This window comes from Abrus precatorius, unplaced genomic scaffold (genome assembly GCF_003935025.1).
Source record: "Abrus precatorius isolate BTA unplaced genomic scaffold, Abrus_2018 Scaffold10, whole genome shotgun sequence".
Lineage (NCBI taxonomy): Eukaryota > Viridiplantae > Streptophyta > Magnoliopsida > Fabales > Fabaceae > Abrus > Abrus precatorius.
This window is the reverse complement of record NW_020874292.1, coordinates 224986-252544: the sequence shown is the minus strand read 5'-3', so window position 1 is coordinate 252544 and position 27559 is coordinate 224986. Positions and strand designations below refer to the sequence as shown.

General features: G+C 34.4%; 1 protein-coding gene across 4 annotated transcripts; it reads left to right on the top strand.

Moving 5' to 3' along the window:
- Positions 1-150: 150 nt before the first annotated feature.
- LOC113865931 (molybdenum cofactor sulfurase) lies at positions 151-27157 on the top strand. 4 transcript variants are annotated; one of them, XM_027500757.1, is made up of 22 exons: positions 151-427; positions 574-672; positions 769-827; positions 1253-1413; positions 2014-2165; positions 2269-2362; positions 3629-3734; positions 3816-3861; positions 4187-4225; positions 4298-4454; positions 4950-5052; positions 7611-7727; positions 7886-7963; positions 8057-8158; positions 12622-12694; positions 17374-17481; positions 19645-19709; positions 22847-22998; positions 23971-24203; positions 24595-24731; positions 26629-26739; positions 26825-27157. In XM_027500757.1, the coding sequence occupies exons 1-22, from the start codon at positions 316-318 to the stop codon at positions 27011-27013; spliced, it is 2493 nt and encodes an 830-aa protein (XP_027356558.1). In that variant the 5' UTR covers positions 151-315; the 3' UTR covers positions 27014-27157. The 4 variants fall into 4 exon arrangements, with proteins under 4 accessions (XP_027356558.1, XP_027356550.1, XP_027356566.1 ...); XM_027500749.1 differs by having other exon boundaries at positions 2236-2362; XM_027500765.1 differs by lacking the exon at positions 4187-4225 and having other exon boundaries at positions 2236-2362.
- The last annotated feature ends 402 nt before the right edge of the window (positions 27158-27559 follow it).

Here is a 27559-nt window from a genome sequence, read left to right as displayed (position 1 = left end):
TTTATTTTTTTCTTAAAGAATATCCTCAGCACGCTTAGTTAGCAAAATCCTTTTTATAAAGTTAGAAGTGAATAAAATATTTTTAAAATTTCCATAACTAAAATACTTTCCTAATAATTTTCGAGTTAATCGAGGGGACCAGACACAGACAGGTGCACGTGTCATGGTTTGCAGTAGTTTCCATTAACTGTTACTTGTTGGTGAGTCTCTTTTCGGGTTCTAAATGATGAAAAGTATGTTGTTGTTGAGTTCTTTGTTTCCGTTAACGGGTTCTTCTTTCCCGTGTACTATACTTGAGTGAGTATTGGCTTCAACATGGGCGCCGCCAAAGAAGAATTTCTGAGAGAGTTTGGTGAACATTATGGGTATCCCAACGGCCCCAAATCCATTGATCATATTCGAGCTACTGAATTCAAGAGATTACAAGGTCACACTCATGGTTGCTTCATCTTCTTGTGTATCAAGTTAAGAAGTTCCGCTCCGATCAACAACTGTGCGATTGTGAGTGGGTACTTCTTTTCTTTTTCGTTTTGGATTTTCCTGCTTTACCCCTTTTGCTACTCGATTTTACAGATCTCGTATACTTGGATCATGCGGGGGCAACTTTATACTCTGAACTGCAAATGGAATCAGTTTTCAATGATTTCACAACTAACGTATATGGAAATCCTCGTATCCTATTAAGATTGATGATAATCAAAGTGAATTTATGTAAATTAGTAGTTGACACTGAGTTTATGATGTGAAATTCCTTAATCTTATTACTAGATAGCCAAAGTGACTCCAGTTCTGCAACTCTTGAGATTGTGAAGAATGCCCGCCAGCAGGTACATGTAAAATTTAATTATTAAGCATCTTAACTGTCTTCTTTGTAATTAAATAATGATAAATTGAGATTTGATTCTGGGTTGATGAGTATTATATAGGGAAAATTGCTGTTGATATTTTTATGCAAACATTTGTTAATCTCTTCCCCATGGAAGATAGTATAGGAAGGAGTACTAAAGCTCAATGGGTCACTGCATGTCATTACTTTGCATGGGGTTTGCCTTGTATTGCTTTGGTTGACTTGGGTGGGCCATGTTGTTGACTTGGGTGGGCCATGTTGGCTCACCCAATTAGTTGTGTCCAATTACCAGTTAGTTGTTCAGTACAAAATTGCTATTGGTATTCCTCTTTTGTACTTTTGATATCTGTTCTAGAAATTTCTACATTTGCACTGATTATTGATATTGAACTATCCGTTGTACAGGTCCTTGACTACTGCAATGCATCTCCCAGAGACTATAAATGTATATTTACTTCTGGGGCAACTGCGGCACTGAAGCTGGTTGGAGAGGCTTTTCCATGGAGTTGTAACAGTAATTTTATGTATACAACAGAAAATCATAATAGTGTTCTTGGAATAAGAGAGTATCCTGTCTGATAAAATAATGATAAGTTATTCAATTTTATAATAATTGCCTTTGGCTCACCTCAGGAAAGTGCAGGGTAGAAGACGTAATGGTATTCTAGTGTTTATGATCATCTCACAGAGCTGTTGTAAGGAAAAGGAATGTATATTCCATGCAGTCACTGTTCAATATATTGCTGTTCAGATGATAATATGCCTTTTAAGTTTAGCTCAGCGGGGTAAATCTTAGCAATAGCATTAGGTGCCTAAATGTCATTAAGATATTTGATATTTCTTTTGGCCTTGATGTGACCGAATTCCATTTTTTTTTGAAACCATTTTTCTGTTCAGCGGGACTTGAGGACTTCACTGTTTTTATATAATTTATTTTCTAGTGATTTTTTTATACTTTTTTGAGTTTGGATTCAAAGAATGCCTTATCTCTTCAAATTTTATTTTATTTTTTTAATATAATCTTCTTTTTGCAATAACACTGCTTTAGTAAAATGTTCTTCTCACTTTCTAATAAATATAAATGTCTTTTTAATTTATTCCATTATGATTGCTCTATATTAGATGATGAATGACACCATTCTGTATACCTCCTTAACTAGTATTAGGTATGCTCTAGATCAAGGAGCAGCAGCCATTGCAGTAGATATTGAAGAAGATATACATCCTGGAATAACAGGTGAAATAATTTCTACAAAGATATCACCGCACCAGGTACAAAAGAGAGAAGTAACTGGATTGCTGGAGGGAGAGCAAACAGGTAAGTCTTAAGGCCACAGATATGTTTCTGGGCTTTAGATGATTGTCTTAGATCTGTTTGTTCAATGCAGGTGCTGCGTATAATTTGTTTGCCTTTCCCTCAGAGTGCAATTTCTCAGGGTTTAGATTTGGCCTAAACTTAGTGAAGATTATCAAGGAAGACTCAAGCAAGATATCTGGAATTTCTTCAGTTTGCCAGTAATATACATCATTATCTGTCTTATTGACTCATTATATATGGCCTTATGTCTTTTGTTCAAATAACATGGAAAAATGACTTGACTAATATTTAACAATTTGACAGTTGACACTACAGATCAGATATGTAGCTTGTATTTATGCCAAATTGATTTTTCCATGCCACTTATTACTTGCTTGTATGTCCTCATTCAAAATATTCTGTATGTTTGAAAAGAATATATGATATTAAAGTATTTAAATAAACTTTAACCTTTTGTGCAAGTATAGTTTACACTTTTTTATATGCTAGCTTCCTAAATACAAGAGGTGCAGGCAGTGCAGCAATTGAGGCTTTGGGGTTCGTGTGTACATGTGTATATTTCCATATGATACATTCCTGAACACTTCAGTGTTATAGTAATCATGGTTTCTGGGTTTGTTTTTACTGTTTTGTAGAATATCTTGATGCAACAATGAGAAGAATCCTGTACACAGGAACTTTATAATTTTACTATTTTAGTGCTTGGTAATTTTATTTTTGATAAATAAACATTCTAAGAAATCCTGAAAAATTATACCAAGAACAAATGAAAAAAAAAAAAAAACATATAACACAACATGCCAATCTCTCTGTACTGTAGATCTACCAAAGTCACTGCCCTAAGAAGACCATTAGTAGAACACCATTAGTTTTGTTTTTTACATGCTTTTCCTTTTACGTTGTTTTACATGCCCTTTCTAGTATGGTGGAGATCCCCAAAATTATGAAAGACTATCTAGATGGATTACTTTGTTTTTTTTTTTTTTACTCCACTCTGATAGGTTGTAAGACAGGTTTACATTAGGAGAAATAAAAGCTGCAATAGGGGATAATTACTGATAGGCTGTTAGTTAGGTGGGACAGTTAAGCCTATAAATAAAATGTAACAAGGGAGAATAAGGCAGGAAAAAGGTTTAAGAAAAAGACTGAAATTGGAGTGTACTAGGTCCCTTGAAAACCCAGAATTAGAAACCATATTGTATCTTCCTTTCTAAGTTCAATTTCAGTTTCTCATTGTAACTGAGTTGAAATCTTAGGTTTTATCAATAAAGAATCATTCTTTTCTGTAAACTGAGGGTACATGTCTCTATCACACTCTCTTTTTCCGTGTATTTATGTAGTGTGTGTGTGTGTGTATGGGGAGGGAGAGAGAGAGAGAGCTTTATTTATCTGTGGAAATTACTTAAAGAATCAATGATTGCATATTTCCTTATCTGCTTATGTGTTCTTTTTGGTTTTATAAGAAATGGACAATGGATGGTGTTAATTGATGCTGCAAAGGGATGTGCTACAATGCCAATTGATTTGTCTAAGTACCCTGCAGATTTTGTTGTTATCTCATTTTACAAGGTATAAGAGTATATACTTTGATTTTGTTTTGATCAAGGACTGATTTGGAAGTTGATGTTTTTTCTTCTGCATTTCTGTTAGCTGTTTGGCTATCCAACTGGGCTTGGAGCTCTCATTGTTCGAAATGGTAAGCTACTGGTTATGAACAATGGATATATTCTAGTTTTGTTCTGTCTTCATGATTCGATAATTTTCTGCACCTTGCCTGGAACTATTTTTCATTCTTTTATTTTCTTCATCAATCTCAATGCCATTTAAGTACTGGAAATTGTCTATGTTTTTATATATCACTTGATGATAATGTTTGATTAATTCATTGTTTGCTATCCTGTCCTATGCATTCTGTTGATGCATCATGTCTTGTCTCACTTTTAGCATGAAACCTGTGTCTTATGGACATTAATTTGACTCTGCAAAAGTTTGTCTGTTATTGATTATCTTTTACATTACAGATGCTGCCAAGTTACTGAAAAAGACTTATTTTAGTGGAGGTTTGTGGCTTAGTATTTACTTGCCTCTTCGTGGTTTATACTTAGTTATTTGATTGGTCAGACCCATCATAGGAACGGTTGCTGCATCAATTGCTGATATTGATTTCATTAAAAGAAGGGAAGGTATTGAGGAACTGTTTGAGGATGGAACTGTTTCATTCTTGAGCATAGTATCTCTCCGCCATGGCTTCAAAATTCTGAATTCATTAACTGTATCAGCAATATCACGGTATGCAGAATTGGATAACTATATAAAATATCCAGTTTCCTAAATGAACTAATTATCATAATATCATTTACCATTTGAAATTTTTGATAGTTGTATATTTTAGTCTTGTTGATTGAATGACTGATTTCACTTGTTGCTTATGTTTTTCAACATCTTCTCAAGAAAAAAAAAATTGACTATAATCATGAAGTATATACATAATAGATATGTCAATCAGAGTTAGCAAGTGGTAGCGTTGCTATAGTGGATATGTGATGTTTGAATTCATATCCAATGTAATGCAAGCTGTGATATTCCGGCAGTAAATTATTCAAATTAGTTACTCAAATGCTAAAATGTTTGGCAGAAAGTCTAGATTGTTTTTTACTTGCATTTCTTGTAGTAGTAATTAGCATTGAATGCAATTTATTCTAATGTTTGGTCCTTTAAGTTGTTCCAACATGATTTGCTTTGGATTTTTATGTTTTAAAGCATGCAAAATTTGTGGCCTTGTAGACATACAACATCTCTTGCCTTGTATACAAGAAAAATGCTTTTGGCCTTGAGGCATGGCAATGGATCTAGTGTGTGCATCCTCTATGGACATCATAATTCAATGGTTAGTTTGTACTCAATTTGTGATCCTATTTATAGTTTTATATGAACTAGTTATTGGTGCCTTAACAGTTGTGAGATTTATGGACATTGGTTGGTTGGTTGATCCTTTTATTTTTGGTTTCATTGAACTATTTTCTTTCTTTTTCTCTTGAAAACTGTTTTCCGTAATGAAACATAATGATAGATTTAGGACTCTTAAAACCATAGTCTTACAACATTAGTACTCAGAAACGAGGGGAGGATAAGAAACCAAAATGAACTTGAGCGAAGGAATCTTAAATGATAGGGGATCCTTGGAAGAGAGTTTCTTTTGGTTCTCCTTTACTCTGCCCTTTTTTCCTCTAGCCTGGATATATTGATCTGGTCTCTTTATCGTTAGGTTGGGGGAGAGGGGGGGGGGGGGATGTGCATTTTGTTTTTCAATTCCCAACTCTTGTTGAATACAATAACATTCTAAGTTCATTGTTGAGATCCCACATCAATTACATATATGGCCGAAGTATAACTTATAGAAATGAGACAATTTTCACCTTACTAGTTACCTTTTGGAATTTAGTTAAACCCAAAGTCCAAATTTAAGATGGTATTTGAGTCTGTTGTAGATTCAATATTCAGCCACCCTTTACTGCAAAAAATAAAAATACAAATCTGGGCCCATGGATTTTTCCAGTACAATTAACATGGCCCCTTGGATTTTTCAGTGCAATTTACCTGGTGTGCAGTCTATTTGATCCTGCAGCTTTCCTAGTGCAATTAAGAGAAAAAACCAGAAACTTAGTTGTACAATTTCTATGCTCCTAATGTCCCATCTTGAGCGTGAGAGGGTTAGATCCCACATCGATTACAGCTATTACTAAAGTAGAGCTTGTAAAGGTTAAAACAATATTTATGAGCTAGGTTTTGGAGTTGAGTTAGGGCCAAAGCCCAAATTTAAGATTCATAAACTTTGTTGGAGGTTCAAAGCTCCCTCTAAGGTTAAGTCTTTTTGTTTAGTAGCATGTAATAAATTAATAGTAATGACATATTACTAGTTCGTAGACCACACATGGCTGTAAGAATGTTGGTTGTAGATAATATCCCTATCTCTTAAACCTATGATATAGGCATTGTAATGGTATTAGGATTTGAATTGTTTCCTCTCTCCCTTTGGTGTTGGCAGTTTGTTCAATGGTTCAACCTCTCTGAATTACTCAATCTCCCTCTTGTCTGAAATCCCTAAATCCCCCTCATCTCAACCTAACCGAATCACTTGATCTCTCTCTGAGTTGACCCCTCTCTCAGATATCCTTGATGGGTTGAGAGCTCTCCGCTGGCTGCCACTGCAAATCTACTTTTGAATTCTCTCACAGGTTGCAGTAACTTCGCTGAAGCTTTCTGCTTTTTGGTTTAAATTAGACTTCTTTTAGGCATTTTATTTGAAATACATTTCATATATTTTGGGGTGGCATCTCTGTCTCTGTTTATGCTATTTTTTTTCCTTTTAATAATTACTGTTAAATATAAAATAAATATATTAAATATACAATAATATAAAATAAATATAAAAAATTTCCTTGAATTCCAGTAGTATTATTAAATGTATTAATTATATTATCATACTTTTATGTTAAAATTATGTTTATATTTTTTATAGGATCTTATGATTCATGCATTATTTATGATTTCCAATCCTTAGTAATATCTCGAATTTGTCAACCTTGCTCCAAATGTCCTCCAGTCTTGGGTGTATGGTGGGTCTGTTAAGATGTCCCATAGTAGCTTGAAATGTGGTTAAAGAAATCATTATAATACTTCTCCAATCATCCCATAGTTGAGCTAGCTTTTGGGCTTAAGCCTAGTCTATTTATTTATAATAGTTTTTTTTAAAACTACTATTTCTGAATTTTGAGAAAAACACTAAATTTTCTCTTTTAGGGGTTTATATACTTTTGCTAAAAAATTTGTCTAGTTATCAGGAAACTTTTTAAACACATTTTTAATTAAAAAAGAGCATTATTTTTTCTTAAGCAAAATACTATGAAAGTCGCTTAAATGTTCTAACATTTTGGGGGTATATGAAAAATGACAAGGAGACAGTGACTTGTTTTCATTTACCTATGAAGCAGAATCAAATCTATCATCCATGTATATATTAAAGAGTTATTTCACATTTGGAAGAGCTAGTTCCTTGATTGGTTTTTTATATTTAGTCCAATTTATCTACTGAAGTTTGGTCGACTAAAGTTTTATTGATCACTTTTGTGCCCAAATTAGAATTTTTAGATTACCCTGCATGCTACTTGAATATTATTTTGTATACCATAACTTTTAGTTACATGTGTTGGAATTAGTTAGAGCAGTTAGTACAACATTTGAAAACAATAGGAGCCTAGGAAATGACATACTTACTTTTTGTTGTTATTGTAAAAAAAAGGGTATTTACTGCACACACAAACATACCGATGTGCGAAAGCATATACAGGCAGCGATAGGTTACTCAAGCAATGCCATTTATTCTCCTACTCTATTACCATCTTTATGAACTTGGAACTGGTTTATTATGTTTTTATTTTCATCCAGGAATTGTGTGAGGAAATGGGTCCAATAGTTTCATTCAACTTGAAAAGGCCAGATGGCTCTTGGTATGGGTACCATGAAGTTGAAAAGCTAGCATCACTTTCAGGAATTCAGCTAAGGGTATAAATTATGGCTTTTTTCATGTTGAATTTTTCTATTGGTAATTTGATGAGGTCATCTTGGTAAAATATTTATTCATTTGTACTTTTGCCATACTTCTGCATTAAAGTTGTTGATTAGATGCTGATTTTATATTTTTATATTTGCTATATGTTTAGACAGGATGCTTCTGCAATCCTGGTGCATGTGCAAAATACCTTGGCTTGTCTCATTTGGATCTTATTTCAAATACTGAGGTATTTCCATAGGTGCTAACAAATGACTTATGTTGGTTTATCTATGTTATGCGTGTATAACATAAACAATGATAATGATAATTCTGTATTTAGGCTGGTCATGTTTGTTGGGATGATCATGATATAATCAATGGTAAACCTATTGGAGCTGTAAGAGTATCCTTTGGCTACATGTCAACATATGAAGATGCCAAGGTTTGAAATCTTGGGACCATTTTGCATTTTTATTTAAATTTTCAAACCATTTCAAGAAATCTTCTGGTTCTTGCTTCATTTTTCTTCTATTCATGAGTAACCAATACTTTCTTAATATAGAACACGGGCATCATATTTAGTTAAAACAAGGTTAAATTAATTTCTAGGTCCCTCAACTATTTGAAAATTTTTAAATGAGTTCCTACACTTCAAAAGTTTGTGTCCCTAAACTTTTAAATCATTCTTTAATTGTGACCCAGGCCATATTTTTGTTAGGATTCCCTTAAATGGAGGGACCTAATTAAAAGTTTTCAAATAGTTTGGGGACTTAAATGAATAATACTTGAAATTTTGAATTTTATATTTATATGCATTATAATTTATGTGTATCTATAGAAGTCTAATTTTAATATTTATATGAGAGAATATCCTAGAATATCTTTTAATAATTACATAGATAATGACAAATAATTACAAGGATAATGTCAATAAATAAGTACAATAAATCATAATAATTATGAGATATTCTCAATACCCCTTTTCAATCTAGTGAATATATTTATCATTTGCAAAGTGCATGAAAGATCTCGAAATCACATAGCTATCAATCCCGAGGTGAACATATTTGATAGTTGATATTTGGGAGGGACATAAGTGACAACTAAGAGACCACTATCTAGTAACTCTTTAATGAAGTGCCGATCAATCTTCAAATGTTTTGTCCTATTATGTTGGACAAGTTATGAGCTATGTTGATGGCAGACTTGTTATCACACAACACTTTTGTGGAACCAGTGAATTTTAATTTGAGGTTGTTCATCCATAGAAGTTCACACACTCCTTGAGCCATAATCTAGAATTCAGCTTCAGCACTTGATTTGGCCACAACATTTTGTTTTTTGCTCTTCCATGTTACTAGATTTCCTCCTAGAAAAACAATATCCTGAAGTAAATCTTCTATATACAATAAAACCTGTATAGTAAATATTTGTATATATCTCAAAGGAGACTCCTCCCTTTTAAAGAGAGTGTGTCGTCTAGGACTTCCTTTCAGATACTGGAGAATCTTGTTTGCTGCATGTAAATGTCTTTTATGTAGATCATGTATGAATTGGTTGACAATGCTAATGGCATATGCATTGTTGGGTCTAGTAATGTATCCTAAGTACAACATAGCTTGAGTAAATCTCATGAACCAAGCACAAGGAGACTGCTTGCACTTATATAGAGCTTTTTTCAATCTACACACTTTGTTTCCACGATAATGGTACCGAACCTTGGGGGAATATCCATATATAGTTCTTCTAAGTCTCCAAGAATACATTTTTTACATTAAACTGATACAAGCTCTAACTAAAGTATACTGCTAATGAAAGGATAGTTCTAACAAAATTAGCTTGAGTAAATCTCATGAACCAAGCACAAGGAGACTGCTTGAGCCTATATAGAGCTTTCTTCAGTCTACACACTTTGTTTACATGATCAATGGTGCCGAACCTTGAGGGAATATCCATATATAGTTCTTCTAAGTCTCCATGCAAGAATACATTTTTTACATCAAACTGACACAAGCTCTAACTAAAGTATACTACTAATGAAAGGATAGTTCTAACAATATTCATTTTTGTCACTGGTGCAAATGCCTCCTCATAGTCAATTCCATAACTCTAAGTGTATCCTTTTGCAACTAATCTTGCCTTGTATAGATTAAGGGTACCATTTGATCGATATTTAATTGTGTAGACCCACTTGCAACCCTCTATTTTCTTGTCCTTTGGTTGTTGTATATTGTCCCAAGTGGTATTCCTTTCCAATGCGCTCATCTCTTCGTTTAGGGCTTGAACTCAGTTCTTATCCTTTAAGGCTTCTTATACTGACTTAGGGATATTTAAAGAATCAATAGCAAATATAAAACTCTGATACTGCACAGATAGATGTTTAGTAGATATAAATTGAGAAATATGATACCTGATGCAAGAATATTTTTCCTTTCACAAAGCAATGGGAAAATTATCTAGGTTATGCTCACAATTGTTTAAAGAAACATCTAATGACTCAGGATTAGTGGTACTAGAACTTACCTTTGGTTTGATTGACTAAAGTTGTTGTTGGATCAGTCGGTTTTTCTTCTCCTTTGATAAACCAAGATAGGTGTAATTGTTTTTGTTGGCACTAAGTCACTTTCTTCTTTGCTTGAGTCAGCAAGGAAGAATAAATTCCTACAAATGACAGGGGTTAAGAGGAAGAAAAAGCAAAGATTTGTGAGAACCAACAAACTCAACTTCGTGATGGCTCTCCCCTTGAAGTTGAGGATGAGAGTAAAATGACTTTGTTTCATTATTGGTGACATCCATGGAAACGTAGATCCGATGACTCAAAGGATGAGAACAATTATAGCCCTTTTATTTGGAGTATATACTATGAAAATACACTTAATAGCACGAGGATCTAACTTGCCATGATGTTAATTTTGAACATGAACCAAGGTAGTACAACCAAAGACACAGATCAGAAGGTTGTTCTAGATAGGAACAAAATAATGAAAGGTAGACATGCACTATATAGGACTAGAGTCATTCAAAATGCAACTGGGTAACCTATTGGTTAAGTAAGTAACTGTTAAAACTGCTTCTCCCCAACATGATTTTGACACTATCATCCAAAATAGAAAAACTCTAGTAACTTCCAAGAGATGTTGATTTTTTTCTTTTTGCTACTCCATTTTATTGAGGATTATGTACATGTCAACTCATGAAATACTCATTTTTCTTATAGAAATTGAGACAATTTTTTTTTTTACATATTCTCATCCGTTATTTGTCCGTAAGCATTTAAGGACATTGTTCTTATCATGCAACTTGAAGCATGTATCCTTGGTATGACCCGTCTTCCTGCAACAAGTACAACAATGATATTCTTTACTAGGTTTTCCATAGAACTTACTAGATGATCCAACCTTAGGTGACTTTCTTGAAGGTGCTAGTGCTGAACCCCTCCATGTTCTTTTCTTCCAGCATTACAGCCCTGCAATTTTCCTCATCTTGAGCAGTATGATAAACTTCTGACAGAGAAGGGAGGTCTTCTTTCCCCAGAACCTGAACTTGAATAGGGCCGTACTCAGAATTTAGGCCAAAAAGAAATTTAAAATTCATCTTCAGGTTTTGATTCTGGTCCAGTTCAATCCCAACTCCATTTAGAATTCCATATACTTTATCAACAGAGAGAGACCTATGCTTGATGTTAAAAATTTCGTTTTCCAATTCATAAAAAGCAACATCTTGCCTCTTGGAATAGGTCTAGCTCAGGTTATACCAAATTTCTTGAGCGTTAGAAAAGAACATGCTCTTCCCTCTAATTTTTGGAGTCATAGAGTGCCACAACTAGGTCATTATACATGAATCTTCATCATCCAAGTCTCAAACTTCGGATCATCCTTACTTGGAGCCTCTCCTTCTTCAATATTATTCAACTTCTTACGCTTCTTGAGCTCATTGAAGATAGTTCCAACCATCAAGATGATATGATCTCTGCAATATGGAAGGTCATTGGGCCTAAGGGAGGCAATAGTCTAAGTAACAGGGTCTTTGTTCAGCCATGGCGACAAAAAAATATACATATCAACAGAGAACATGTAGGGTTTGAAGGAACGACATCTGAACATTTTCACTTTGGGCAGAAAATGATCTCAATCAATAGAGTATGGTGTGGAGGCATGTGGAGGCTCCGTTAGGAACTAAATTTTAGGGTTTGGCTGGTCTTGGCCTTTGGATAGTGTGGTTGCTGGAGTTGATTGGTGGTCTGGCAGCAGCAACAGTGACGATGACAGTGGCAGGGGCTTTTGGTGACTGAGATAGAGGAAAGAAACAAAGAGAGCCTAAGCAGAATGAAGGTGAAGATGTATGCTGTAATGGAGACAACTGCTAGGGTTTGGGTGTCGTGAAGAAGGTGGCTAGGGTTTGATGTGCAGAAGCAATGACCACAGGATTGGAGACTCTGATACTAACTTGAAATTATGAATTCTATTATATTCATATGTGTTATAAGTTAAATGTATATATGAGTTTAATCCTAATATTTACATGAGATAATGTTAATAAATAAGTACAATAAATAAGTAATAATTATGAGAGATTCTGAACAATAATTTATTGACCTAATGCCTGAATTGTTTGAAAATTTTCAATTAGGTTCTTGTATATATCGGAATCTTAAGAAAGAGATTCAATTAAAAATGATTTAAAAGTTGATGGACTTAGTTACAAACTTTAAAAGTATAGAGACCTAGTTACAAATTCTCATACAGTGCAGTTCAAGGACATATAGATTAATTTAACCTTAAAACAGAAGAGTATTAGAAACTATTTTATCATGAATTGCTCTGCATATTAAGTGTAATCTCAAGATTTTTTGTTATCTTTTCCACAAATCTAATTCTATTATTTTTTAAATCTTTTGATTTTCAGAAATTTGTTGATTTTGTTGCGAGTTCCTTCATCTCACCTCTAGATCACATTGACTATGGGAATCAATTGAAAGGTCCACTCCCTTTTCTAACATTAAATTACATGTATATATCCTTTCAAATTTTCAATGACTAGGAGTCGTATTTTTTTTTTTTGTTTTGTATTTATGCTCCTGTCCTTCTGGCCTATTAAGGCATAAATAGATTTGCTATGCAAATAAAATGCATGCTGTAATGCAGCAACAGTAGGTTTGCTTAACATTTGTTAATGTGATAATCTTACTAGTAAATTTCTGTCAATTTCTTCTAATAATATATTTAGGGGGTTTGCTGAAATGATATCTGTTTTTTATTTTTCTTTTATGCATGTTAGTGTTTCTTGTGTTTTCGGGAGAATCATATTGACTGATTATTTTCTCTGAATATATTTTATCAAAAGAATACAAAGAAAATGCCAATCATATTTTCTGCTAAGCAGTACCCTACCTTCGTACTTGCTGTGATGCTACATTAAACTGTGAGTGAAACTTTGTTTGGTAATGGTCAAAGCTGAGATGAAGCAAATATTAAGCACCATTCATCAGCTTCCTTTTCACTTGGAGGAACATCAGAGAGATGAATCAGCATGTCCATAATTCAAACTGTTAATATGTCCCACATTGGTTAGAAATAGAGCCAGTATATTTTTTATAAGGGTTAGGGTAGTCTTCTTGTGAGCTAGGGAGTGAGTTAAGCCCAAGTTTTTTAACATGATTTCAAAGCCTGTCTAGTTTGAATGTTGGGTTATACCCACAGATGTTCAGTCCTGTTGGGTTTCACCTGTGCAGATGTTTAGTCCTGCAAATGTTACACGCTAAATATAGGAATAGAGCCAGTATACTCCTAGCTTTTGGGAGTGAGTTAGGCTCAAATTTTTTAATACAAACAATGCTTAAAAGTCAAATAGCTGTCACCAACGTAGGTAGTCACAATATGATTAGTGGCTTTGTAGGTAGTAATGATCTTGGTTGGAGACAGCATCAATCTTGGTGATTCCGTGAGTTCTATTTAGGTTCTCTCCAACATTTTCTGCTGTGTAATCTTGTAAACTTCAAAGATAGTTGCACTTACCAAAGACAACCACCAAAAACCAGGCACAGAAGAAAACCAACGAAGGACCCTAAGAAAGTAGACAATTGAAAGAAAGACACACCACATGGCTCCAAACTGACAAGTGAATGTACCAAATCATATAGAACCACTGGGAACATGTTAAGTAGGAATAAATCTTTATTAGAATGTGACACATCATTGGAAAACCGCCCTGTAACAGTCAAGAAATTAGGAAGCCAAACAGCCATAAATCAGCCAAAAGCAATCCAGAACAGCCATTGTAGGCAAAAAAATCATTACCACAAGTCATTTAAACTGCCAGCAAGATCATATCTCACCAGAACCTCCACTCTAACCCTTATTATCCGTTTCCTCCCTCTCTTATGCCATCTTATTACTACCCCTCCTCTTCTCCTCAATTTTGGCCTCCTTTGCCCAGTCCCTAGGCCAATGTTGCAAGTGCTTCCTCTGCCACTTCAAATTGCTGGTACCCTGATTCTAGTGCATCTCACCATGTCACTAATGCTTCTCGCAACATTCATCAAGTCACTCCATTTGAAGGCCCTGATCAAATCACCATTGGTGACAGTACAGGTCTAGACATTAAATCTTCAAGTGTCACTGCCTTTTCTTTCCCTTTTAATAAATTTGTTTCTCTCTCTCTTAATAATTTGTTTGTTTCTTCTATCACCAATAATTTGGTAAGTGTCAGTCAATTTTGCAAAGATAATTCTGTGTTTTTTGAATTTCATCCTTTTTTCTATGTTGTCAAATCTCAAGTTTATAAGGAGGTGCTTCTTCAAGGCACATTGGGGCTCGATGTCCTTTATCATTTTCCTAACCTACTTCAGTCTTTCAAGAAGTCTCCTTCCACATCTGCTTTTCTGCATTATACTAATAATTCTGTTGTTTCTCGTTTTGTTTCACATTCCTCCATTATAAATATTGTATCTATCAATAGTAATTCATACACTCTTTGGCATTCCAGACTAGGTCATCCTAGTACTGAAGTACTTAAAAATGTTCTCAAATTGTGTAATGTTTCTTCCATTAATAAATCGGATCTTACTTTATGTTCTCATTGTTGTCTTGCTAAATTCCATGAACTGCCATCCTTCCCTTCTACATTTGTACATACTGATCTTTGGAGCCCAGCTCCCTATGTTTCAGAATGTGGATATAGGTATTATATTACGTTTGCCATATAGGGTGAGGTTCCTTTCCAAAAATAATTTCACAAGCTACCAAATTACAAGTTTCTTAAGGCTTTCGGTTTTGAGCTTACAAATAAAATTCTGGTCTGCAAACTCCGCATGACCCTTTATGGCCTCAAACAAGCCCCATGGGCTTGGTATGACAAACTAAAAAGCACCTTTCTTCTCTATGGTTTCCAATTCAGCAAGTGTGATCCCTCTCTCATAATCTTTAAAGACACCTCTATTGTGGTTTACATGCTGATTTATGTTGATGACATCATTGTTACTGGTAACAATTTTGCCTTCATTCGCTCTCGCGTTTCAAAGTTAAATTTGGAGTTTTCTCTCAAAGATTAAGGTGATCTTGATTCTTGACTATTTTTTGAGAATTGAAGTCAGCCGTCACTCCAATAATTTTCTTCTACTCTCTCAATCTAAATATATTTGTGATTTATTGACTAAGACTAATAAGGCTGAGGCAAATGCTATCTCTTTACCTATGGTTGGTGGCTGTAAATTATCCAAAACTGGTGCTGAAGATTTTTCTGATCCTACTCTATATTGCTCTATTGTTGGTGCCCTACAATATGCTACTATTACAATTCTATCAACAAAGTTTGTCAATTCATGAGTGCTTCTAAGGAACCACATTGGCAAGCCGTTAAACGTATTCTGCGATACCTTAAAGGCACTATTTAGTTTGGTTTGTTCTTCCAGCTGAATTTTTTCGCCTCTCACTATTTTGTTCATGCTTACTGTGATGTTGATTGGGCCTCAAATCCGAATGACAGACGTTTTACGTCTGGTGCTGCCATATTTTTTGGACTAAATTTAGTCTCCTAGTGGACTAAAAAGCAATTTGTTGTTGCTTGCTCTAGTAAAAAAAGTCTCTTGGATTTAGTCTCTCCTCTTTGAACCTCAAGTCTCCTATGCTCCTCCTGTCCTCTTTTGTGACAATCAAAGCACTGTTAGTCTTGCTTACAACCCTATTCTCCAGTCTAGAACGAAGCATATTGAACTTGATTTATACTTTGTTCACGAGAACGTCATTTCCAAGCAAGTTAAGGTCGTCCATGTGCTTGCTCTTGATCAAAGAGCTGACTCTATCTCCCTTGACTTTCACCTTTTGCAGGTTCAAGCTCAGAGTCCTTGACAGACTCTCTACCAACCCCTCTTGATCTTGCGGAAGGATATTAGAGTTTACAACTCTGTTGTATTAAACTTCGTATCAGTTTTTCTGTTTTTATTAGTTAGTTACAGAATCTGTTAGCTTTCAGTTTTGTATCATTATATACATCTCTGTAACAGTCCAAAAATGTGGTTATCAATACAATAAAAAACTCCTAATAGAGTTTCTTTCTTTCTCTACATTTTCTTCCATTCTTTTCTTCCTACCTTACACTCTTTTAATTTGGCGTGTTAGACAGTCTTCAGTTTATCCATCCTGAACTATCACTTCCAGCGATGACTATAGCATTTATACACAGACATAATAATCATAAGCACCTATGCCTCAAAGGCTCAAACTAATTTTCTAAATGACTTTCCTAAACTGAACTATGCTTGTGAAAATTGAAGATCATACCATATCACTACATACAGATTAGCTATCCTGGATCCATAGAGAGAGAAGTCAATTGTAAGATTTAAGCTGGGTGGATGACAAAAGGCAATGCTTAAGGTGTTATGTGTGATAATGATTTATCCCTTAATCTAAAGAGTTATCCCTTGGTTTGGTGATGGTTCCTGTATTAAAATTTGGAAGGACCCTTGGATGGGAAATGTTCCTCTTTCTTGTGCTTTTCGTAGACCTTTTCATCTTTCTAATTTTCAAAATTCTACTTAATTCAGTTCTATTCTTTGTATGATTCTATTGTTTCCTGGAGTTTTAGCTTTTTCTGAAATTTGCATGATAGGGAATTCTAGTCTCTTTTGACAGAGTCTGAGTAAAACCAGTAAAAAATTCAGAATTTAATGGTTTCCTTGGAGAATTGGTTATGGACAAAACACAATGGCATCTTTTGATTTATGTAGACAACCTCACCTAGTGAGAGAAGTCTTCGGTTGTTGTATATATAGAGTTTTTAAGTTGCATGCCTTTCCATACTCGCCCTGGTGGCTGAATCTTTGTATGTTTCCTCTTCCCGAAGGCTCCCTCAATATGCCTTCTTGATTAAAAAAGAGATCCGAGGACAAAAACCTTCCATACAGAATTTCAATGCATAGAGCTATATGTTATGCTCAAAATTTTATTTTATTTTTCTAATCATTGTTTAACTGCTCAACTTTTGTACTGCTGTTGTGGCATAAATAATCCTGGATTATACAATTAAAAAAACTTAAAATATATAGTTAAAAGGTACATAGCACATTTTACTTTCAATGTTGGGTCTTACTGAAAACATTGTATAATTCTGTTTTTATTCATTTAAATGGACATTCACTCAGTTAACAATTACCTGCAGGCCTTGAGAGTTTCATGGAAACTGGTTATTATCTCAAATCAATTACAATATATCCAATAAAATCTTGTGGAGGTTTTAGTGCACGAAGTTGGCCTCTTAGCATCAACGGTAATCATTTATTTTCTGATTATACACAGACACACAGACACACACAGAGGGAGGAGTTATCTATAATTTATTCAACTTCTGTAATACGACAGTAAGAGTGAGGACAGAGGAGGGAGGACAGCCATACCCGTGGGAGACTGTTGAAGAAATTGTAGTGTTTAGGTGTAGGACGAAAAACAATACTCTGAATTATAAAACTTTATTGATATTTGTCAAAATCAGGGCTATTTTAAGAATGTATTTATTAGGATCTGTATTTTAGCTGTAATTCAGAAAATCCCCCCAAAATAGGGAGACATTTTATTCCCTATTTAGTGCTAGAATCTCTGTATATATTTTACTTAATTGATCAATGAAATATTAAATTCAAATCCTAAAAATCCTTATCTTCAGGGGGAGAGACTTAAGGAAGATAAGGAAATTCATCTTGGGTTACCCAATTTTCCTGATTTGATAGTTGAACCTAAGCCAGGTCTTCTTGAACCTGAACCTCAAACTGACCCAAATCAACTATCTACATACTCTTTGGAAGATGAATCAGAGTGAAACCCCAACCAGACAGAACCTGGCATTGACGCAAGATTTGGAAAAAATCTAGTTTTGCCCCAGGAAGCAAAAGGCCATTCCAGAATCTATACAGGTCCAAGAGTCCAACTCAACTAATGCAATTGAGGTAACTAATTTCTAATTTTCCAGCTTTACAACTTGAAATTGAGAGTCAAACTGTTGAAGATGACCTAGACCTCCCAATTGCCATATGAAAAGGCACCAGGAAATGTACCAACGAACCCCTATATCCTCTATCTCAAATTAATTCTCATTTTAAAATTTCTCACCTACTCACAAAACTTTCCTTGCAAACTTGAACAATACCACCATACCTCCTACCCTACATGAGGTATTGAATGATAGAAATTGGAAGCAAGCCATGGATTTGGAGATAGAGGCATTGGAGAAAAATAAAACTTTGGAATTAGTGACTATACCAGTGGGAAAAAAACAGTTGGGTGTAAGTGGGTATATACAGTGAAATATAGGGCTGATGGGTTGTTGAGAGGTACAAAACAAGCCTAGTTGCCAAGGGGGTCACCTAAACCTATGGAATCGATTATTCAGATTTCAGATACCTTTGCTCCAGTTGGTAAGATGAATATAATTCAAAGTAATACTATCTCTTGCCAATTGGGTTGGGACTTGCAGCAATTTTATGTAAAGAACCCCTTCCTACAGGGGGAGCTTTAGGAGGATATGGTGAAAATGTTGTTGCCAATACAGTGTGAGAGCTATAAAAGGCCTGAAGTGGCACATTCATTGAAAGGGATCTTTTTGTCTCAGCAGAAATATGTTATTGATTTGCTCAAGGAAACAGGGAAGAGAGCCTGTAAGCAGGCCTGAAGTGGCATAACTAGGACTGATGCAAAGCTCTTCATACCATGTTAAGAATCAGATAATTCCACGATAGGAAGAGAGAAAATGAAACTAAGAATCTGAAATTTATTCAAAACTGATGAGTGTTACAATGATTTCAGTATTCTTTGCATTAGAAAGAAAGACCTAATCTGATCTAGTCAGATTTTTGTGACCAAGTTACTGAAGTTATAACTGCTAAGATGGGGAAGAGTATATTTAAACATTGAATTACTCGTCTGATGCAATAGGAATACAGTTCTGATCTAATACCTTCTAAAGTAGATACACTAGCACTTGACCTTGTGCTAAATTAGAAGAACGAAGGTGGCAAGGATAAAACTCTTACCCATTGGTTGATAGAGGTTTTGATACTGTGAACATCTCTCTTGAGAGCTTAAGCTATTTGGTGCAGGCTCATGATAGGTTTTATGTCCAACAATTTTTGTTTCTCACACTTCAAAATCTTCTTTACTCTCTAGTGTCTCAACTACTAAACTATGAATATTATTTACTTCATGAGAATATGTTCTGAATGTTGTTCTACAAAGTGAGTTCAATGCTGGGGTTTGGATTGGATACTGTTTATAACATAGACCATCACTTGGTCCAATTTTGTTCTGTTTATCACATCTTCAGTCATAAATGATTGTCCTATTCTCTTTAGATAGGGCTTTTGTCTTACATATTTCTTGTTTCTGATTTTTCATCCAATTCAGTGAACTGATCATCTTTTCTTCTTTAAAATTTGTGAAGGTCTTAAGCATGATCGCCAATGGATTCTTAAAAGCTTAACTGGTGAAGTACTCACACAGAAAAAGGTAATCAGTTATAGGACTTGAGTTCTTAAATTTAGATCATCGGTGGATTGAGGATACATCAAGTACTGGATCTTTTCTTCCTAGTCTGTTTTGGTTGTTTCAGTTTGGTTGAGTTTATGTTTTTTCTTGAAAAGTTTTGATCAATTGTAAGTGAATTTATATCTGTTGAGAATATTTGTATTTCCATTATTAACATAATTACCTTCTTTCCTTTTATATAGAAATCTGATTGATTATGTAAATAATGTAATTAGGATTCTGCTGTAATTACTTAGTCAATCCCTATAATCAAGGGATTTAGTTTGTACAGATTTATTACTATAAGTATTGCTGAATGACAAGATGAGACTAAGTTTTTACCCTAATTATTTTTCTGTCTCAAGTATATCAATAATACTCTTTTCTTATGGGAGTTAATTTATGGCATGTAACAGAAAACATGGATTGAAATAGAGGAACCAAATTGAAGGGTTGATTAGGTATTCAAGACTTCAGAAACCTCTTTGAATTCAAACTGTTGATTGTATTGGAGATGAATGAAAGGTTGAATGAATGTTTGATCATGTACATAGAATGATGATATTTAGTAATATTTTTTGGAATTTGTAATCTCTTATTTGATTTTACTACTGAATATATTCTAATTTGTCAGGCTAGTATGTAGATACCCAAAATTTAGGAAATTGCTCTTTATGATGCAGATATCATGTTAGGCATTTTTTGTGATTTCCTTTCTTTTTTATTTCCCTCCTATAAGAGAGATTGTAATTTGTACTCCTGTACTCCACTACCATTATTCAATAATATTATTTTCCAAGTTGGTATCAGACCAGAAAGAATTCTGCTCTGCCAGCCCTACTCTGTCCAGGGCCAGGCATGCCTAGTGACACTCAATACAATGCCTCTTCTAGCATGGACAACTCCCATTCAGAACCAGATCCATCCCAGACCCATAGTTCTGAACCCAAGATGACTTTGGGTGATTTCCACTCGGTTCAAATCACAATGATTTTACCTAAATGCAGCAAACTACTTCTGCTGGTCCCAGATAGTCTGCACGTATATGCGTAGCAGAGGTAGAATTGGCTATTTGATTGGTAATACTAATCCACCAGCGAAGAACATCCCTTAATATACTGTTTGGGATGCCAAAATCTCCATGATCATGACATGGTTAATCAACTCCATGAAAGAACATCCAGTTTGCCACATATGTATGCTCTTCTAGGACCCCATATCGATTTTGTCAGCATATCTTTCAGTTGACCCACAAAGGAAGTCTTGATGATATCAGAGAGGATCTTTTCTCTAATAAAATGACAATTAACTTCTTTCATGCACTATTGGATTATTGGAAAGATAAAAGGCTGATTGATTATCACAAGCAAACTCCATAGGACCTATCTCATAAAACTAACTCTTAAAGTGAGTATATTTTAGGCACAAGATTTCACAGGTAGTATGAGCCAAAGCATGATACTTTGCTTTTGTACTTGATCTTGCACAAGCAGTTTGTTTCTTCCTCTTTCATGAAATTTAGTTTCCTCCAATAGTAACACAGTTACTTATAGGGAACCTCCTATCACTTGTCCAATCTGCATTTGTGTATCCAATGATAATATGACCCTATCCATGTGAACAAGCCCTTTACCAGTTGATCCTTTGATATATCTTAGGATAAGAACATCTGCATTCCTACGATTTAAAGATGGTGAGTTAAGAAATTGACACTCGACACTAATTGGAAGGAAATATCTGGCCTGGTCACAGTGAGATAATTTAGTTTTTTCCCCTAATCTTCTGTATTTGGTTGAATCAGAATAGGGCTACCCCTGATTAGGCAAAACCTTCACATTTGGATTCATAGGTGTAACTATCAACAGGTTTACAATCAAGTATCACTATCTCTTCAAAACTATCAACAACATACTTTCTTTGAGAAATATCAATACCTGACTATGACTGGACCACTTCAATCCCAAGGAAATATCTTATCTGACTCCCATCTTTGGTTTGGAAATGCTTGAACAGGTGTTTTTCAATTTGTTAATACCTTCTTGGTCATTACCTGTGATGACAACATCATTTATGTACACAAGAAGATAAATAAATTTGTCTTGTGGTGAGTTTTTAAAGAACTCAAATGATCTATTTCTCAACTAGTTATTCCAAACTGTTGGGTAACATCACTAAATTTTCCAAACCAATTCAAGGTAACTGTTTTAAGCAATATAAAGTTTTCTGTAGTTTGCATATAAGACTTGACTCCCTCTGAGCAACAAATCTTGGTGGTTTCTCCATATAAATTTCCTCCTCTTAGACACCATGCAAGAAAACATTTTTTATATCTAATGGATGCAAGGAACAATGTTGCATGGCATTGCTTGATAATATCACTGCAATCCAAGCCATAAATTTGAGTGTATCTTTTATCAAAAGTTTGGCATTTAAATGTACCACCTGTTCATCAAGGCCCACTTTAAGGGTGTAAATCCACTGACAACCAATGATAAATTTTCCAAGAGGAGGTGGAACAAGCATCCACATATGATTGGCTTGCAGGGTGGTCATAAGCATTGCTTGTCACCATCCTGGATGGGATAGTGCTTCCTGAAAATTCTTAGGAATGGCAATAGATGATATAGCAAAGACAAAGGCATATAATGGGAAGGGTATAACTTGTGATCAAAAAATTATAAATGGAATGGGATTAAGAGCAGAGCATTTACCTCTGTGAAGTGGTATGGCCTATGGGTAGGTTAAGCGGAAGGGTCCAGTGGGACCATAGGGGGAGAAGAGGTTGGAGCAGGAGCTGAATCATGAAGATCATCATCAGCAATATCTGGAGCTTGACGATTGTGACACTCATAAGTAATACCAGACCAATGTAATGGAGTGTCCTTCTGTAATTCTGGAGCATTTGAATCTAGAGTCCTATTTTACTTGGTCTCCCATGTAGATTTAGGTATTAAGCTGACATTCATAGTGTTGCCACCTTCACCTCTTTTATTCATTATTGATTAGAGTTCAGCCAAATCTTTGTTTCACTATGAATTGTTTTACACTTACTGAATTTTCACTTTTCAGAACTGATGCTTGATCATAAAGTTTTGATTTGTATGATCTTAATTTTTCAGGTTCCTGAAATGTGCTATATAAGCACCTCAATTGACCTCAGTCTGGGAATGTTATATGTAGAATCTCCATGTTGCAAAGAAAAATTGCAAATCAGGCTTGAGTCAGATGTTTATGATGGTGCTATAGTGGATGTTGAACTATATGGCCAGAGGTATATGATGTTATGTTTTGCACTTTATCAATATTCTATTTATACTAATTAAAGTAGACTCTTGCAAACATTTCAATAACCTACTCTAAAGGTGCTGATGTGGACCTTCCTAAACATGCCACTAAAGGCTCTTCCCAAGTTACAACAACTTTTCATCTAGAGCTGAGGATGCAATCTGGCCAGGGTCCTCCCTGCAGTGCTTATGTTTTAAGCCCGTGGTTAAATGGACCAATCCTCCTAGGCCTGCATGTAAAGGGAGGGACTTGAATTTTACAGTATCATGTTCACGCTGTAGCCTTGTAGACTGGCATGCACTCCTTGATTATTTTTTTTATCTTTTGGGCTGTTACATTTGTTGGAAAATCAGTTTGATAAACAAATCATGCCTACAGATTGGTAAATTAGTATGATAAAAAAGCATGCCTGTGGATCAGTGTTTTGCAACTTTAGGAAGAACAAATGATAAAAAATCTCAATTAAGTCCCAATGAAATACAAATTTGAAATAAATAACTTTACAATATTAATTTAAGACATGCAATCGAGGCAAAAAAATTAATATGCACAAATAAAAAATATATTTCCTCAAAAGTAAATGCTTAAGAATCTTCAATTTCATTTTATTATGTTGCACGTCAATACACTAAAATGCTAATTTTCAATTTTCAAAATGAATCACAAATATTTATGTGAAGGCATCCACACAAGGTATGGCCTAAATGTCTAGTTTTACCTCATTAATTTGTATTTGTTGTTATGCATACATTCTGATGTTATGTATTGTCAAGGGTGATTTCAATAGTTTGGTATATATACTGGCGTTGACTAATTGAATCTGAGAGTATCACTTGAAGCTTAATTGTTTGTTGTTCTACTTGCTAATTATTTTATATTGTAAGCTTTAAGAAGTTCATAAATTGTTTTACTGAGTCAGTTTTAGTTTGGTCTTTCATATTTGTAATTTTTTTCTTAGGTACAAGGCATATAGTTACAACAGTGAGATCGATGCATGGTTTAGTGAAGCCGTTGGTAAACCTTGCACTTTGTTACGGTATTCCAATTCCAATCAAGATTCTGTCTTGAATAAGATCAATGGTGCAGCTAGATGTAGAGATACAAAGAACAAACTCAATTTTGCCAATGAAGGACAATTCTTACTTGTATCTGAGGAAAGTGTATCTGACCTAAACAAAAGATTAAGCTCAAGTAAGCTCTTGTACCCATTTTTTTATTTGAAATTCCAGTCCTCCTTTTTTTTTTTGCTTCAATTTTTCCATTTTAGAATGAAATAGCAGATTTTGATTACTGTTTGACAAATTTTAAAAAACTAGTTCATGAATCAAATTATGATGCATAATGGCTTGCATTCTTGCTGATTGATTTGATTGTTTGATATTAATAATAATGCAAAGGGGATTTGAGTGTATGAAACAAAATAAAAAGGCATGTGAAATTCCTTTTAAAAAATTAACTTTTCAATTTTACCTTTAGTGATCACTTGTATATCACAAACTTTATTTAGTTATATTTTTTTTAGTCTCTCAACCCCAATGTTCTGGAATATTGAATGTTTGCTAACTATAGTTGATGCTAATAGATGTCCAGAATGGCACATCTAGAGCAATGGTGCAAGTCAGTGCAAGCAGGTTTCGTCCCAACCTTGTGGTATCTGGAGGCCAGCCTTATGCTGAAGATGGATGGAGATACATTAGGATTGGAAATAAGTATTTCAATGTAAGTTCCGATAACCTCCTAAATGATTGGACAAAACAAATTTCCTATAATTGTGCAATTTGACATAAGCACTATATGATTTGATCCTCAAGAATATCATGAGAATGCAGAAGTAATGATGAGAGCATCTAAATCAGATTTTGAAACTTGATGATGTCTTGTTACTCTTGTACTTACAAACCTTGGTATAAATTCAAAGTAAAATCTTAGCCTGATAAACGTCTTAAATAAAGGAACCTAAGAAATGAAGAATTGAATGTCAACAAGATTGATTAATTTGGATAAGTTTTGTTTACTCCCAGAATATAAGGGATAACTCACAATGATGATATTTGAGTATTATTCAAAAGCTACAAAAGCCATAGTTTGTAGGTTTGTATATTAACTTTTTGTAATCCTAAAACAATAAAACCTTAAAAAGATGTGGACTAGGGCTTAATTAACTAAATAAGTTAAAATAGACCTAACTTGGGCTTAATAATAATTAGTTCAAGCCATAACATGAAAAGAAATAACCTGAAATAAAGTAAAAGGATCTGGAGTTATTTGTGATCATAAAGTATTTATCAATCTAAAAGAAAAGTTTTATTATATTGTTATACAACCAGTTATCCTGTATGGTAGCGAATGTTGGTCTTTAAAAGAACAACACGAGAAAAAAAGTAGGAATTGCATAAATGAGAATACTAAGATAGATAAGTAGAAATGATTGTATATGTGAAAGTATTGGATTTGGAGTAACACCTATTGTGCAAAGGATGACAGAAAATTATTTAAGGTGGTTTGGGCGTGCAAAGAAAGCTTTTGGAGGCATCAATAAGGAGAGTGAATGACATGACTTATAGGCCAGTGAAAAAGGGTAGAGGGAAACCAAGAAAAACTTTCAAAAAAATTATTAAAAGAGATTTAGAGATAAATAATATCTCGAAGAATTTGGTTTTTGACTAAGTTGAATAGTATCGTGTGATCAATATAGCTGACATCATCTAATGGAATAAAACAATTGTTGTATCTTTTAGCACTAGTTTTCCTATTTTCTTAGCTTCCATATTTTCTAATATCTTGTAATTTGTTTCCTTATTTTGTTACTAATGATTCATAGTACAATAAATTAGAAGAATGTGAAATTAGTTATGATTTGATCTTTCCTCTCTTGCTGGCTAGCTGTAAACAGTTTCTCTTTTTGTTCAAAGGATTATTCTCTTCATATGATGCTATTGTCATGGTTGGGTCTAATCAAAATCTTTTGCCTTTTCATGATCTAACTTACTGATCATGAAACTTGTTTAGAAAATATTGGCTCCTTCTCCTCTCTTTTGCAAGTCCTATGTGTCTAATATCCAAATGAATGTTCTTATCTCATTCACATAGCTCAGCCTTCTCTGCATCCTACTTCTTTCTACTGTTCCTTCTGAGTTGGTCGCGTCCATCTTCTCCTTTTGGAGGTTGCTCCCTTCTCCTCTTGTGCACCATATTTTCCTTTTGGTATGCCATCTGCATCTTTTCTTCTATCTTATTATAAATATAGCTATACAATGTTGTTTCTTGTTTAATTTAAGGGTGATATTGTCTTATAAACCATTAATCAAGACATGAATAATAACAGCATACATGATGTGAAAAAACAAATTCTTACGCTTAATTTTGGAGAGTTGATTGCTTGATCTGTGTGTGTTGTGTGTGTGTGTATGTGTGTTTGTGGGTGTCTATCTATCTATCTATCCATTAACCAGACGGTTTAATTTTAGGTTGATATGGTCTTTTGAACTATTAGGATATGAATAGTAACAACATACATGATGTTCATCCATACAGCATATGCACTGCTTGTGAAGTACAATGATTCTTGTGCTTAATTTTGGGAATTTGATTGCCTGACCTCTCTGCTCTCCTCCAGTCACTAGGGGGATGTAATCGATGCCAGATGATCAACCTTGCACTAAATGCAGGACAAGTGCAAAAGTCAAATGAACCTTTGGCAACTTTAGCATCATACAGGAGGGTAAAGGTTGGCTAAGTTGTCTTGTAGCTAGATTTCAATTATATACTTGATTTATTTGGTGCATCAATATTCTCATATATAAATATTAAAGCAGGGAAAGATTTTGTTTGGCATACTACTGAAATATGCATCTATTCATGGAGAGAAGCAACAAGGTGATTCCTGGCTTCATGTGGGGCAGGAGGTGAATCCAGATAAGAGTGCAATTTCTACATATAATCATACACAAATGCCCTCAAATTCTTGTCCTCAAAACTCTGGGAAGCCTTTGACGTTATAGTGAATGTGGCTCTTTTCTTTGTTGTACAGTTTCATAAGAGGCGATAGGAGTATGTTGTGTGATGTGAGGATGAATATTGGCAGAATGCACATTGGTTATAAATTTTGTAATGTTGCATTTGACAATGAAAAAGTCAATAATAAAGAGGGTACGACGTGATTTGACTCTACCATCCCAAATCGTGAAGAAATTAAACTATTTGGAGCATACATTTATTTTACATATTGGCATATTCTTAGGCTAAAGCATCCAATGTCTTGTATTTTAAGCAATCAAAGATGTCCATGAACGTGGGGAAACAAAATTAGGTGTCATTATAAAATAATTACTTATAAATTAAGTGGTTGAATAACTTAATTATTCATATTAATAACATCTTACGGTCTTTTGATCCAATGTTTATGGCGTATGAATTCATATATCCCAGTTTATGCTGAACTTATAGAAAGGCAATCAAGGTCTAAGTACAAATTTATCGACTTAATAATGCAGATTCGTAGACCACATTGGAAAGCAACAAGAAAAGAGTCCTAAAATCAACTAAGA